This window comes from Oncorhynchus gorbuscha, linkage group LG07 (assembly GCF_021184085.1).
Source record: "Oncorhynchus gorbuscha isolate QuinsamMale2020 ecotype Even-year linkage group LG07, OgorEven_v1.0, whole genome shotgun sequence".
NCBI classification, from domain to species: Eukaryota; Metazoa; Chordata; class Actinopteri; order Salmoniformes; family Salmonidae; genus Oncorhynchus; species Oncorhynchus gorbuscha.
The window spans coordinates 53,660,160-53,676,984 of record NC_060179.1 but is presented as its reverse complement, the minus strand read 5'-3'; the positions used below and the strand labels follow the sequence as shown (position 1 = coordinate 53,676,984).

The 16,825-nt window shown below is 41.2% G+C and overlaps 1 protein-coding gene across 1 annotated transcript; it reads left to right on the top strand.

The window, feature by feature from the left end:
* The first annotated feature begins 1,763 nt into the window (after positions 1-1,763).
* On the top strand, positions 1,764-14,361 carry noc3l (NOC3-like DNA replication regulator). The gene is made up of 20 exons (XM_046356715.1): positions 1,764-1,930; positions 2,424-2,628; positions 2,881-3,004; positions 3,833-3,996; positions 4,136-4,201; positions 4,343-4,473; positions 5,533-5,788; positions 6,335-6,510; positions 6,761-6,889; positions 6,980-7,111; positions 7,902-7,982; positions 8,107-8,207; positions 8,318-8,390; positions 8,475-8,538; positions 9,174-9,245; positions 9,720-9,901; positions 10,040-10,168; positions 10,257-10,354; positions 13,631-13,715; positions 13,833-14,361. The coding sequence occupies exons 1-20, from the start codon at positions 1,922-1,924 to the stop codon at positions 13,965-13,967; spliced, it is 2,412 nt and encodes an 803-aa protein (XP_046212671.1). The 5' UTR covers positions 1,764-1,921; the 3' UTR covers positions 13,968-14,361.
* The last annotated feature ends 2,464 nt before the right edge of the window (positions 14,362-16,825 follow it).

The window sequence follows — 16,825 nt, the reverse complement described above, 5'->3', positions numbered from 1 at the left end:
GTGTTTTTTGGCCCAAACAAGTCTCTTCTTCTTATTGGTGTTGTTTAGTAGTGGTTTCTTTGCAGCAATTCAACCATGAAGGCCTGATTCACACAGTCCCCTCTGAACAGTTGATGTTGAGATGTGTCTGTTACTTGAACTCTGAAGCATTTATTTAGGCTGCAATCTGAGGTGCAGTTAACTCTAATGAACTTATCCTCTGCAGCAGAGGTAACTCTGGGTCTACCTTTCCTGTGGTGGCCCTCGTGAGAGCCAGTTTCATCATAGCGCTTGATGGTTTTTGTGACTGCACTTGAAGAAACTTTCAAAGTTCTTGTAATTTTCCAGATTGACTGACCTTCATGTCTTAAAGTAATGATGGATTGTCGTTTCTATTTGTTTATTTGAGCTGTTCTTGCCATAATATGGACTTGGTCTTTTACCAAATAAGGCTTTCATCTGAAAACCACCCCCACCCCTGTCAAAACACAACTGATTGGCTCAAACACATTCAGAAGAAAAGTACATTTGTGGAATTTCTTTCATCAAGGCACACCTGTTAATTGAAATGCATTCCAGGTGACTACCGCATGAAGCTGGTTGAGAGAATGCCAAGAGTGTGCAAAGCTGCCATCAAAGGAAAGGGTGGCTACTTTGAAGAATTTCAAATGTAAAATACATTTGTTTAACACTTTTTTGGTTACTACAAGATTCCATATATGTTATTTCATAGTTTTGATGTCTTCACTATTATTCTAAAATAATAGTAAAAATAAAGAAAAACCCTTGAATGAATAGGTGTCCAAACTTTTGACTGGTACTGTATGATGACATACTGAAGTTAGACCCAATTCATTACATCTATCTAGTCCCTTCACAAAAGTCTGGAGTTTCTTAATTGAGTGAGGCCCTTCGTTACACCTGTGGATTTTATCTCACTAACATAAGATATTTAATGATAATGCACCTCAAGTATAGATTTACAGTATATGATTTAATGGACCAAGCCAATATAACAACATGGAACAAAATGACACAGCCCATGCATTTCTTAAGTCTCTGAAGCTTGACATCAAACAGTTTCTGCTCAACTAAACTAACAGTAATAGGTTTTCATTACAGTAAGCACTTGTTTCCGAAAGACCCATAAAAAGTGCAAAAGAGAACGTGTGGCACATGAAGTTTCTGTTTTGCTTTTGTGTGTGAATGAATCCACAGTGAAGCTCTAATATTGTTGTGAATGAAAGAGTAATGAGACCCTTGTTCAAAGCACCTATTCATGAAACATAATTTACTTTTAAAACATTGTTTGTGATGTTGCTCGCATCTTTTGTTACTTTACATTTGACTTATATGTTGAGATGCAACATATTTTTTAATCAATGCTGTAGTTCATGGTTCTACAGGACATTTTTCATATCTTATATATTGGATATAAAAAAGTTGTATATTGTTTCTTTTGCATTTTTTTCTATGCTCTATTGTACAGTTTTCATACTACTATGTTAGAACAATTGTAAATATATTTGAAATGAATTTTAAAAAAGTACCTCTGTGATACTGTATCAGACCAGAAGTTATGAATTATGTGAATAAATCTAAGATATGATAATTGCATTTTTGAAATATTGTCTATTTATTCCCAGACAGTCAGTGTTTCCTGACTCCCGGTGTACGCACCCACAACACACCCAAGCAAACAGGTCTTCCCGACCACTAGGTGGCATTTATTTTTATTCGAATTTTGTTTTTTTCCATCCGTGAAGAGAACACACTTCCATGATCTTTACTTTGAAAAAAAAAAATACTTCCGGAAAAGGAAAGAAACACACGTGTGGGAACATTTTACAGTTGATAGCTAACTATTATTGCAATACACTTCAGACAACGTATTTGATATCGACTTAAACAAGCGCTCCATCTTTAAAATAAGTATTTTACGATGGCTCCGGTAAGTACATCGTGTTATAGCTAGCTAGCTTGATAGTAACGCTGTTAGCTAGCAAATGTCTAGCTATGTACTTACTCATTTTGTCAGCAGAATGGCTGTAATTTACGCTGAACAGTTTTTGCAACTACTGTTACTCACCATTATTTTAGTGGACACTATGTTATCCACATATTTTCGAGAAATTGGGCTATTGTAAACAGCCCGTCACCATTGCTTCAACTACATAGAAATAACGTTACACGAACTATTAGCTAACTAGTTGTGTGCGCTGCTTGCAGGTTTTGACAGTGATTTTCACCAGAGAGGAACCCAAGCTATACCTACCTGCCATGTGTTGTTTGCTTATATAAGAATTCACATTGCTTGACATGCATTCATTTCATACCATAGTCAGTCAAGTCTAGCTGTACTAGCTAGTAACTATTCAACCCCAAATCATCACCCATGTTGTCCTTATGAATACAAAGCACTGACGACCTTTTCCCACCAACAGCCAAGGAGTAAGAAGAGGAAGCCGAGCTTTCGCAGGCTACTGAAGACGAGCAATGTGAAGCTTGACAACAAGCTAAAGAATCGGCAGTTCAAGAAAGAGAGCACCGACAAGAAACACCGCAAGGAGCAGAAGAAGCTCCGGGCAGCTATCAAAGATGCTGTCTTGAAGACCCCCTTCCCCCTGGAGCGCTACAAGAAGAGGCCAGGTGTGTGCAGCATGACGACCCACCCATACAGTAGTATAGCTTAACATCTAGGCCCTGACATCTAGCACTCAAGCTGAACGATGCATGTACTGTAATCAGTAATCAGTATAGTTTGGTTTCCAATTTGTGCACTGTTACACACTATGGCATCAACATAATTACGTAACCTATATAAAGTTATTATCGTCTATTGCTTTTTTGAGTCCTGTTTGGTGGCGTTAATTACATGTCCTTGTCTGGTTTCTGTTACAGAGGATGAAGAGGAGGAGGAGTTTGTGGAGTCCCTGCCAATGGACATGATGGAGGAAGATGACCTGGAGCAGATCAAGGCAATGGCTCAGAAAGCCTCCTTCCTCACCAGAGACCTGTCGTCAAGGTAATTATACAGTATTTTTGTAGGGCTGGGCTGTATACACACGTAGGGCTGGGCGGTATACCGTTTCTTAATATTTCGGTATTTACATTTACATTTAAGTCATTTAGCAGACGCTCTTATCCAGAGCGACTTACAAATTGGTGCATTCACCTTATGGCATCCAGTGGAACAGTCACTTTACAATAGTGCATCTAAATCTTAAAGGGGGGGGGGGGGTATTGATTGACGGACCGGTTTGGGGTTGTACTTGCCTTCTGTAATGGTATTTCAATGTTTGGTTTGTTAAATGTAATCCGCCAGGCCACCATGTGTAACATCCGTGTTTATAGTTTTGCTCTGCTACTTGAGTGAGTCCCCTTTCTCCCACCAAGCTTCATACTGTCAAAAAATGTAAAAAATATCACGATACTTAGATGCCCATACAATATGTATTGCGATTCGATATTGTTATTTTATTACGATAGTATATTCCAAAGAGATTGCTCACCATATGTCTGCTGCAGAGAGACGAGAGATTCGTGAGAAAGCGAGTTTATCAGTCATGGAAATAAAAGTGCAGAAAACAAATTGGCGCCCTACTTAAAAATAAGATGGAGAACAAGCTATGAAGGAAAACTACTGCCATTTTGGTGCAAGTACAGCCATCTAGCGCAAATATCGTCTCAAATGATATCTGATATGTAACTGTATCCCCCCCCATCACTATTATGTACCATCTTTCTGTCAATCTCATGTACATCCCATCACAAGTAGATCATAATACACATGTTGAAATGTATAGCTATGTCTAACTTCTCTCCTCACTTAACCTTACTTGAATACCTGCAGTGGTCCAGTGCATGCCAAAAAGCGCAAGGGGGAGCAGCAGGGGCCAGAGAGTTATGAGAAGATGCCCAGAAAGATGCAGCTAACAGAGGAAAAGGAGGTCATTCACCTCCTGCCAATCAAAGACAAGATTAGAGGCCTCATCCCTCAGAGCATGGAGAAACCTGGTAGGATGATTAATATGTGTTACCCCTGAACATCTTCACCTGTAAGTTTACATTTCCACCTTAGTCATATTGTTTAAAGGTTTTAGACTTTACAGCTCTATTGATACAATTGCGTTGAATTGCTTTGTCTTGTTTTTAGTTGTAGAAAAAAAGGCTGAGGAGGAGGAAGGAGATGCCCCGACTGGCTTGGAGCAATTTGAAAACGGTACCAGCACCATGAACCCCTTTTTGACTTGAGTCGGTCATCCTCTCTGTGTAGAATGTATTGTTAGACCAAATATTGGTATCCCAGTCCTGATCAGTAGATGAGGTGCTTCTCTCTGATGTTGCTGATATGTTTCCTCAGAGGATGAGGCTGTGCCCGGGCCGGCCCTGACCCCTCAGGAGCAGCTGAAGCTCCGCACACAGAAGCTGACCAACAGAAAACTACGAATCGCTAGTCTAGGATCAGACATCCTCTCAGACCCCACCACCAACGTAAGCCCTGGTTCGAACAACCCTGCATCTCCGCACCGAACCCCAAAAAATACATCACTTTCTCTTTGGAAGAGCGGGAATAGAGTGCCGTCTGAAACCACGCGGTGCACCTTGTCGGACCTCTGACGACAGTTCAGTACAGTGCATGTGAAGCACGCCTCTGTTTCATGTTGCGCGCCAGAGCAGTTTTTCCACTGTCGGGAGAAATGGTGATGCATATATGTTAATTGCATGCAATTAAAGGTTGCTTCGCTACCACACCCACAACGGAAGCACAATGATGACCTTGGATTCGCAGGTGGAGACGTTAGAAAAGACCCAGGGTCTGTTTCTGTGCGGCAGAAACACTAAAAGGATCGTGGTTAGTGGAGTTTTTGGTGCTTTTTGAAACCAGCAACTGACAGTAAAAACACAACTTCAACACGTTCAAACCGATGGGCACTACATCAACATACAAATAGTTTTGCAATCTCAGGAGAAAATGGAACGCCTGCGTTGCACATAATATCGCTATGCTAACATATCCATCACTATGCTAACTTATCTATCGTGGTTTATTTTAGGGATGAGGAGACTTCGGGCTTCCTTAGTAAAAGAGTTATGAAATCTGAAGACAGATTACGTTAACCGATACACATTAAACTGATCATATTGATGGTTGCAAACATTAACTTCCGCGCTGCACAGGTGTGCGAGTAGTCTTTCTTTGCCTTTTTAGTACAATAAACGTTGTGCTTTCTTTAACACAGAAGAGGTTGCTGTTATGCCTGAATTTGACCCGATACCAACAAGGAAGTCAGGAAAAGCTCTCGGCCCGTGCCAACCTGCTCTTTACTTCTATTCAGTTCGACTCGCCATAAGTTTGGCGTGTGAACTGTGCATTAGACTCCTCGGGCTACTCTTGCTTCCTAGTCCCCATGGCAAAATATTATTATTTTATGTCACATAGACCAATAATCACATAGCAGAGAGAAGCAGACTTAGGAAATGTTTTGTTTCACTGTTCTGATTGATGTTTTCTGTGTAAAGCAAATGTCTGAACTTTCCATCTTTGTTCAGATCAAGAAGCTGAAAGAGCTGCGAGCCATGCTGATGGAGACTGACCCCTATGTGGCCGTGACGGTCAGAAAGCTGGTCATGGTCTCTCTGATGGAGGTCTTCAAGGACATTGTCCCCTCCTACAGAATCAGACCCCTGACAGAGACCGAGAAAGCCTCAAAGGTGAAGAAAGAGACCCAGCAACTGAGGGAGTTTGAGGAGGGCTTGGTGAGCCAGTACAAGTTCTACCTGGAGAACCTGGAGCAAACGGTCAAAGGTAGTCCACTTCTATCTCTATTCGTTGATATTGATGACTTGTTTTGACTGGCTGATGTTTGCTGGGACTGGCTGATGTTGATGCGTTGTGACTAATTCATATAGACAGACGGGTTGGCTGTTTAGCAACATGTGGCAAAACGGACAGGGTTGGCTTAGACCGTCATGTGAACTATATATACAGTTACACAATGAGCACTTGTCACTCGAATACATTGTTACAGTTCTTGGTTAGCTAGTTGGCGAATTTGAGCCATATCAGTCAAAACACCTCAACAAGACAGGATATCAATAACGAGATGAAATGAGCCACCTACAATTCCCCACACGGCAGCTTCTTGACATTGCTGCGAGCTATCTGACCATTCAGAATCACAACGCACACCTTCCGGGCCACATCAACGTGCGCACATTATCTTCGTGGTGTCAGCCAATTTGTCTATTTGTTATGACTGGTTTACATTGATGACTTGTTGTGACTAGTTGACATTAATGAGTGGCTGCTGTTGGTTGTAACTATTTGCTGTGTGCACCCCCTGCCCCGTAGACTGGAAGCAGAAGAAGAGAAAGAGGAGCGAGGCGGTGTCACTGCAGTCTTATAGGGGCCTGGCTGAGGTGGCCATCCGCTGTATCTGTGAGCTGCTGGTGGCCCTGCCACACTTCAACTTCCACAACAACATCATCGTCACGGTGGTGCCCCTGATGAACGACCCTGTCAAGAGGGTGAGTCTGGGAGGCCCCATATCAAGCCCGTAGTTCTACATCTTGTCACGTGGTGTTCACTACAATATTAGCTTTAGACTTTGTAGCTATAGACTTTACAATGTGAGTGGGCTCTGTAGAGGCAGGTTTCTCTTAATTAAGATTCATTTGGCTATCAATCGAAAGCCGCGGTTTTATCCTAGATATTTGAAGGGTCGTGTTTGTCTCTCGTCTGACTGTTAACTGAGTTGACGTTTTGTTGTCTGTCCAGGTGTCTGACATGTGCTGTGAAGCAGTCAAGAAGCTACTGAAGCAGGACAAACAGGGCCATGCCTCACTTGGGACAGTCAAAGTTATCTCCGGCCTGGTTAAAAGCAGAAACTATGACGTCAGACCAGAGGTACTATTCAAGTATTAAAAAAAAAAAAAATGTATGACATGGCTCTTAAAGAAATACATCTAAAATGTTCCCACTTCTTCACCCCCACAGCTACTCAAGGTTCTCCTCTGCCTGAGGATAAAGGAGGTGGAGGTGAAGAAAGATACAGATGACACAGCTCCCAAAAAGAAGTTCATGAACTATAAAGACAAAAAGAAGAATCTGTCCAGGATGCAAAGGAAGGTCAGTAGCCCACACACCTGTGTGTAGGGATGTCAAATGGGGCGTCAGGGTAGCCTAGTGGTTAGAGCGTTGGACTAGTAACCGGAAGGTTGCGAGTTCAAACCCTCGAGCTGACAAGGTACAAATCTGCCGTTCTGCCCCTGAACAGGCAGTTAACCCACTGTTCCTAGGCCGTCATTGAAAATAATAATTTGTTCTTAACTGACTTGCCTGGTTAAATAAAGCTTTAAAAAAAACGTTCAGCCTGCTGCACAACCCTATGGGCATTCTAGTCTACAGCACCTGGTTAGTGTTTTTCGCCCAGATTGGTCATCAATTGCACAAAATTGCTGACTTAAAACGATCAATATCTTTGGATTTGTACTAGGCTTGGGTGGTATCCAGATTGTCTTGTGCCATACCGGGATAGTTGGTAATACCGGCACTGAACACAAGGGGCACTGTTTTCAGGCGATTAACGTAATAGTTATAAGAGATCTAGCTGGCAAACATTTAGTTGTGAAATCCATACAGTAATTAGATCACCTGGCGCATGCTGCACAATAGAGTGACTCATTGTCGTGTGCTTGTAAAAAAAAAATACCACGTGACTGGCGACTACCATAAGCATCGTAATATTGTGGCAGGTGAAATTAAGAACAATCTTCTTTATTTCCTAACGTATTGCACAAGCCGACTGCAGTTTGCCTTATTTGCTTATATTGAGTCTGCCTGTGTACAATCTGTGAGTGTACATTTTTTTTGGTGTGTCTGTGAGAAGAGTAATGGATGTGTCCTGTCATCCTTACAGTGGAAGAAGGCTGAAGAGAAACTAGAGAAAGAGCTGCTAGAGGCTGAGGCATCAGAGAGCAAAGACAAGAAGCTCAAACTGGTGAGTGTTTATTCCCCAAAGTTACAACAGGCCTGAAATGACTCAATTTGTTTTTGTGAAAACACTTTCGCGCTTCTCACGACAAAAGGTCTAACCATCATTACAATTGTTCTCTCTCTCCTAGCACACAGAGACCTTGAACATAGTGTTCTTGATATACTTCAGAATACTGAAGAAAGCTCAGAAGTCTATCCTGCTTCCCTCCGTTTTAGAAGGTCTAGCAAAGTAAGAGAGACTACCTATTCCCAGGGACATGAGTCACTTCCTGACAAATGGAAATATTTGTTTATGAAATATGGAGGCTTTCTTTTAAGACAAAATATTTTTCTCCTAAGGTTTGCCCATCTAATCAACCTGGAGTTCTTTGATGACTTGTTGAACGTTCTTCAACATCTTATCCAATCAGGAGTGAGTATACATATTCTACCAATCCTATCAAAATACTATTCACATCATCATGTATCATTGGCTAATGACCTTTTTTCTTTGTAGGATCTGACCTATCGGGAAAGCCTTCACTGCATTCAGACAGCTTTCAACATTCTCTCTGGTCAAGGTCGGTGATGGTCTAACCTCACCGAATACTGTGTATATTACATACTGTATGTGCTTAAAGGATAGGTTCACTTTTTGAACCAAATCCATATTTTGGATGTATATGTCAGGACACTATTTTTGAGATTTCACTTGGTTTTGAGAAATTTAACCCATCATTGATATGTATATACAGCAAATGTATATACTTCGTCATGGCGATGTAAATGGCTGATTATGTGTTCTAGACACAGTATGCTTACATCGTATTAGGGTCACGTGACGTTCGGGTGTCACAGGATTTTTAAAAATTGTTCAAACGTTTGAATTCATCTTAGCGCCAATCTCCGGGAGGGTCAATAGGAGAATTAGCGTGGTAGGTTAGGAAAAGATTTAGGGTTAGCTAAAATGATCTCAGATGCGACTCAAACATGTCTAGCTACAACCACGCCTGCCGTGAGAACAGTCTTGGTTTCCACTAACGCAATGCTGTGGCAATATGGTGCGTGATGTCAGACACTAAAAAAATGCTGAATTAGGAGATGGACCACGTAGAACTTAAATGTGTTGTTTCGCAGTAATTTATCTCAGTCCTGGATCACGAACGTTGACGTAGTATACTGTTCCTTTGAATTAATTTCCCTCTTTTGCGGATAGGTGATGTCCTCAATATTGACCCACTGAATTTCTACAGCCACCTGTACAAGACGCTGCTCAAACTCAATGCTGGTAAGTCAAACCACCCTAGAGCTTATTCAAACCCATGTCTGGCTCGTTGACACTAGATCCGTTGTGCTCTGAAGGTCCACCTGTACCTGGAGTGACTGTTCATAAGTGTTAAAATGTCCAATGCAGCTGTTCTGTATTCCAATATCATATCATTTCTGGGTACTATTAAATACCTTACTGTGACTTAAAATGGTCAAAAAGAAACAGAAATAACTTCTTAGCAAATAGCGATTTCTCAAACAAGAATTTTGCTACGGCTGTCTGGGAGTGGTCCGAGTGGGGAACATGTGCAGTTATTAGCAGAGAGCTGTGGAACTTTTTCTTATTGGTCTGTTAATTAATCTTACACCGAAAGGGCAGTATCATTTTCACAGTATTATTCCAACCTCAGTGTGGAAATGTATATATAAAACACCGGAAAATCTAGTTTTGTGACAGCAATGGGCCTTTAAATAATGTGGATGCTCTTCCCAGGTGCATCTAATGATGACATCAGCATCGTGCTGCGTTGTCTCGACGTGATGCTGACCAAGCGCAGGAAACAGGTGACCCTGCAGCGTGCCCTGGCCTTCGTCAAGAGACTGAGCACACTCAGTCTGCACACACTGCCCAACGCTACCGTGGGAATCCTGGCATCCAACAGGACGTTGATGCATGTAAGTGTTTATCGTGTGTGCAGCTACGTGTATTATGGACAGAGATTGTGTGTGTGTGTGTGTGAGAGAGAGTTCATGAAGAGTGTGAGACCATATACGTGTGTGATTAATAAGACTGTGCTCCCCCTCTCTCCGCAGACCTTCCCCAAGTGTGATATCCTCCTGGACAATGAGGCTCAGGGTAGTGGGGTGTTCCTTCCTGAGCTGGATGAGCCAGAGTACTGTAACCCTCAGAACACTGCCCTGTGGGAACTACACACACTCAAGGTAAACACACAAAAAGCACACACACACAACAAAAAACACACACACACACACACACACAGGTATAGCTGATGGCGTTGTTGTGTTGCAGAGACATTACCACCCAGTGGTCAGGAGGTTTGCCACTCACCTCTGTGCAGGGGCTCCCAGTGAAGGATCTGGAGCGCTAATCGTTCAACTTGCTAGAAGGTAAGAACAAATCTCACATTTCATTTATCCTCTATGAAATACCAGTTGCTGCTGCTCCAGTTCTTTTACAAATACTCGTACAATACCAGGGTTTGTTGTATGGTCATGAAAATCCTGGAAAAGTCCAAAGAAATCCAGGCCAGAAAAAGTTTTGGAAATTGAATTAAAATTTCTATTCATGTAATTTATTTAGACAGTTTTTATTTTATCAATCAAATAAAAAAATCTACATATCAGCCAGGATGGGAAGGACACGTTAGCGTGCCTGTCTTCGCGCGCACCAGTGGCATGTGTGCGAGACTAGTTGGCCGGACATTACAGCAGAAGGCCTAGGGTGACACATGTCCCAAATTGTGCCAGTGAGTCCCGCATCCTGCAACCAAACAATCATGTCCCATGTTTGTTGGGGACCGGCAACTGCCAAACCCAGATTTGAACTTTGGACTGCCAGATGGTGAAGCGTGATTGATCAATCCAGAGAATGTGTTTCCACTGCTCCAGAGTCCAATGGTGGTGAGCTTTACATCACTCCAGCCAATGCTTGGCATTGCGCATGGTGATCTTAGACTTGTGTGTGGCTGCTCAGCCATGGAACCCCACTTCCTGAAGCTCTCGACGAACAGTTATTGTGCTGACGTTGCTTCCAAAGGCAGTTTGGAACTCCGTACTGAGCGTTGCAACCGAGGCCAGACATGTTTTACACACTTCATTACTTGGCGGTCCCGTTCTTTGAGCTTGTGTGGCCTACCACTTCGCGGCTGAGCCATTGTTGCTCCTAGACGTTTCCACTTCACAATAACAGCACTTATAGTTGACCGGGGAAGCCCTAGCAGGGCAGACATTTCACAAACTGACTTGTTGGAAAGGTGGCATCCTATGGCGGTGCCACGTTGAAAGTCAGAGCTCTTAAGGCCATTCTACTGTCAATGTTTGTCTTGGAGATTGCATGGATGTGTGCTCAATTTTATACAAGTCAGTAACGGGTGTGGCTGAAATGGCCAAATCCAATAATTTGAAGTGGTGTCCACATACCTTTTGGGTAGTTATTTCCCTGTCCCCACCTCTATTTCTAGAGACACGTCCTCTTCCGTCCACAAAGCTGCCTGAGGAAGACTCGAGTAGTCGAAACGTGTTGAAGTTTAGCGTCTTGATGTACAATGCTAACTGCTCCGATATGTATTCTTTTGTAAATGTATTGCAATGTACTGGCCTTTCTTGAATTACCCGCCATTTTAGGTGTCTACCTTCCCTCATCTCACTCGTTTGATCAACAAATTCAAGCACCACTAATTTAGAAAAGGTTGATTTGTCCCTTTTGCAGGTAGACCTTCCAACCTGTCTCTTGCAGTCATGTTGCACTAATGAAAATATGGATCATAAAGGGTGTGGTACTGGTGGTGGTTAACACTTCTCCAATCATTGTTGAGATCTGATATTCTGTGCAAGACAAGACATAGGCCAATGTCATGTCAACCAATAAAACATTTCAAATCCTTTCGTGCTAAGTTTCAGCTCAAATAGTTAGGCCTAACTGAAACTTACAAAAAGCATGCTTCTGACGAACAGCGTGGCTCTTCTTTAGTCAAGTTAAAAGTTGAATTAATGTCTTGGAATATCACAATCATTATTTAGTATTCTACACAACCGAACCAAATCTAGTAGCATAGTGTAATGTTAATTACACCCCCCAAAAAACACCTAATTTAAAAAGATTATAGGACAGTGCCACTAGGCAGAAAGTGCTTTGATTGAAACAAAATCCAGGAAGGCTATATTAGTTTACCATCTGCTCTAATTTGCTCACAAAATATTAATTCAAGAAGATCCAAATGCATAATATTCCCATAAACTGATTGAGATCAAATTATTGGCATGCAGATGCAGTTTGGATGTTTCACCAGTAAGTGAAATATCATTCAATGAAGGCTTAAGAAATTAGGTGTCTAACTTTGTGTTTGAGGGTATAAAAAATCTTGAGTCAATATGTGTGGGCATAGGCATACGTTGCAATTGGAGGATGAATTTTATGCACTGGCCAATTCTATAATAACATTCAAGACAACATCTGTCGATACAAAGTTTGAGGAATGTCGACACCATGAGGGGGATTTGAGTTATTTATTTATGTAGGCTACACTACACCCGCATTTGAGCATTTGTAAATGTGGTCACCCTGGTAGGCCTATAAAATATGATGGAGAACCGACTAATAACGAGACAGCGAGTTCAAAACATCTTGTACCCTCTACGCTTTATTATTATTTGTTTTCGTCGTGTCCCCAAAAACTCTACCGACACACACAAGTAAGGCCAAATAACGAATGAGTCACTTCGCCATTGAACCAAACCCCAACCAATACGATCGTTGTATTAGTTGGGGTTTGGTTCAATCGCTGTGAATCGAACAGTAATTTTAGGAAAAAATATTAGGTGTAGCCTTTCTTTCGGATTATGTGGCTTCAAAATTTGTTTTGTTGATTGGGACATGGCAACTCAAGATACTAGTCACCCTTCACAGTAAACACTTACAAGATAGCTAAATATGACTACACTAGAAAAGGTACATTTCCTGAAGAACATTTGTGGGCTTGCTTCAGCTGAATAAAAACATTTGTAGCCTACCATAGCCATTTGATCTTTGATATATTGAATGAGCAAATTATTTCAAAAGGCATAACATGTTTGGTTGTAATTTTATACATCAAGGGTGGTCAACCATCCTCCAGTAGAGCCAATGGGTACGCAGGCTTTTATTCCAGTCCCCCTCCAACAAAACCACGTTTTATAAATGATCTGCTCAACCGGACCTCTGTCTCTGATGTGTCTGAGCAGGGCTTGATCAAATTCTGCATCCCCAGTAGAGGACCACAATGGGAATAAGTCCCAGACTGTGTTGTCCTCTGATTCTACTCGTGCATGTTTGGCTTAAGTCATGTGTTCTTGTTTTATGGTTGAATTAATACACTTCTATAGTTCCCTAACAGGTATTGTACTTTGGGGGGGGTGTAAGTGCCTTGCACAACGACAGGGGATGGTACATGGGATCAGAGCGCAGCCTCCCAGTGTCGTGCTTACTTTTTTATACATGCATAGAGACGCCACCAATTGTTGTCTTGGAAATTTGGTTAAAAGTAATGAAATTCCATCTGTCAAAATGTGTTTGAACCCTGAAGACATTCTCTACGGTCCGTGCGATATTAACTACAGATGTGTGCATGTGCAGTATGTAAAAGCGCTAGCCTCTGTTGGGTGTAAATGACCTTTAACCCCTCTCAGGCACCCAGTGGAGCTGTTTGAGGATTACAGAGCTAAAGACATGACCTTCAATCCTCCAGTGGTAGCGCCTTCCACAAAGAAGAAGGTACAGTAGTACACTTCCCTCTCTGTCTATATATATATTCCAGAATGTTATTAGGCCCACTTGACTGAATTGTCTTTGTGCTAATCTTGTCTCTAAACACTTTGCATTTTGTTGCAGGATTATTTCACGATAGGCCTTGCCCTGCTGGATGATAAATTAAAGCAGCAGATTGATCGTGTTCTCTCAGCGGAGGAAGAGGATCCTATGTCGCTGGATTTCTCTGCAGTTCTACCACAGACCAACAGCACATAATACTTCAGACCCCACCGGAAAACACCCTTTCCTTTGTGCCCTGTATTTTAGTTCTAAATGGACTGTAAAATAACAACAGTATGCTGGCGACATTGCTTTTTGACTAGAATGGATACAGTTAAGTGTTGAATTAAACCACCTGCCTCATTGATTACTCATAACCCTGACCTACAGGGCCTTCAGAAAGTAGTCACACCCCTGGACTTTTTCCACATTGTTATAACCTGAATTTAAAATGGATTAAATTGAGATTGTCACTGGCCGACACACAATACCCCCATAATGTCAAATTGGAATTGTGTTTTTAGAAATGTATAGAAGCTTAAATCAAGTATTCAACCCCTTTTATGGCAAGCCTAATTATGTTCATGAGTAAAAATGTGCATAACTCACAAGTTGCATGGACTCACACTATATCATTTGATTTTTAGTGACAACCTCTCTCACAATTATCTGTAAGGTCCCTCAGTTTAGTAGTGAATTTCAAACCAATGAGGTTCTCCAATGCCTTCCAAACAAAGAAGGGCATGAATTGGTAGATGGGTAAGAATACATTTTTAAAAAGCTGACATTCAGTATCCCTTTGAGCATGAAGTTATTTACTCTGGATGGTGTATCAATACACAGTCACTACAAAGATATGTGTCATTCCTGACTCAGTTGCCGGAGATGAAGGAAACGGCTCGGATTTCACCATGAGGCCAATGGTGACTTTAAAGCAGTTTAATGGCTGTGAAAGGAGAACTGGATGTGTCGACAACATTTTAGTTATACAAACCCAAACGAGTGAAAGGGAAGTCTATACAGGATAGCAAAAATATTCCAAAACTTTCATCCTGTTTGCAATGAACTAAAGTACAACTGCAAAGAATTACACTTTTTGTACTGAATAATGTGTTATGTTAGGGGCAAATCCAACAACACTTCACTGAGTACCACTCATATTTTCAAACGTGGTGTATGCTCGTCATTGACAAGGGAGTTTATTTTTAGGATAAAAATAAAATCTTAAAACTGGTTCTCTGCTTTAACGAAAACTTTTCAGCAGTACAATCACCTCAAAGTCAAATATACACTGGAGTTGCTTACCAAGATTACTTTTAATGTTCCCGAGTGGCCTAGTTACAGTTTTGACTTAAATCTATGGCAATGATTCATTTGACAGACCTTGGAAGAATTTAAAATGTATGTTGCACCAGGTGTGGAAAGCTGAGGCTTAGTTTTAATTGTTGCCAAATATAATTCTATCATGTGTTGAATCAGGGGTGTGAATACTTAAGTTAGATATCTGTATTTCATTTTCAATAAAAAAAGGTTTTGCCTGATATTATGGGGTATTAAAATCTGTTGAATTCAGGCTTTAACAACATTTGGAATAAGTCCAGGGGTATGAATACTTTCTGAAGGGTGTGTGTGTGACAAAAATATAAAACTTAAGTGTTGATTCCATGTTTCATAAACTGAAATAAAAGATCCCAGAAATGTTCCATACGCACAAATTTGTTTACATCCTTGTTCGTGAACAATTTCTCTTTTGTCAAGATAATCCATCCACCTGACAGGTGTGGCATATCATGAAGATGATTGTACAGCATGATCATTATGCAGATGCACCTTGTACTGGGGACAATAAAAGGCCACTAAAATGTGCAGTTTTGTCACAACACAATGCCACAGATGTCTCAAGTTGAGGGAGCGTGCAATTGGCATGCTGACTGCAAGAATGTCTACCAGAGCTGTTACCAGTGAGTTCAATGTTAATTTCTCGACCATAAGCCGCTTCCAATGTGGCAAGGATTTGTACATAATTCCTGGGTGCTGTAAATGTCCCAGTTCTTCCATGGCCTGGATATTCACCAGACATGTCACCCATTGATCATGTTTGGGATGCTCTGGATCGAGGTGTTCGACAGCATGTTCCAGTTCCCGCCAATATCCAGCAACTTCACACACCCATTGAAGTGTGGGACAACATTCCACAGACTACAATCAACAGCCCGGTCAAATCTATGAAGATGTGTCGCGCTGCATGAGACAAATGGTGGTCACATCAGATACTAACTGGTTTTCTGATCCATGCCTCTACCTTAAAAAAAAGGTATTGGTGACCAACCAATGCCTATCTGCATTCCCAGTCATGTGAAATTCATAGATTAGGGCCTACTGAATGCATTTCAATTGACTGATTTCCTTATCTATACTTTAACTCAGTAAAATTGTTGCGATTGTTGCATTTTGTTTATATTTTTGTTCAGTGTGTACACACACACACACACACACATTTTTAAACATGACCAGCATGATGGGATGTTAATTTCTACATGTATTTTTAGATATAGATATAGGCCTATTGTAAGTGTGTAGTGTCACCATCTTTAGGCAAAATAAATACTTGACACACAGCGCCATGACACGTTATGACAAGGTCATGGTCATCATAACACCTGTTTTGATATTCCATTATTTTATGGCTGGTTATGACACCTACACAAGTGTCAAAACTCACAAAATGTACCACAAGGCAAAACATTCCATTATACCATAAACATACGGTTGACATGTTAAATATATACTCTTTTTTTATTCGCCATATTGTAATAGTGTACAAAATGTCAGACATTCACCGAAAACAAAGCAGATTTCAGGAGCAGGACTAGGCACCTTTTTTTTGGCTGATTAAGGGCATGTACGTGATATACCTATCTGGCTTATATGATTATGATGTCATAATGCTTCTTGGACAGCGTCATAAAGTTGATTTTGTTAGTCCGAGTAAAGTGACACAGGATGGTCATAATGCTTCATGAAAGTGTCAAAGTGTAATTTCTTAAGTTAACACTGTCATGAGTCACATTTAT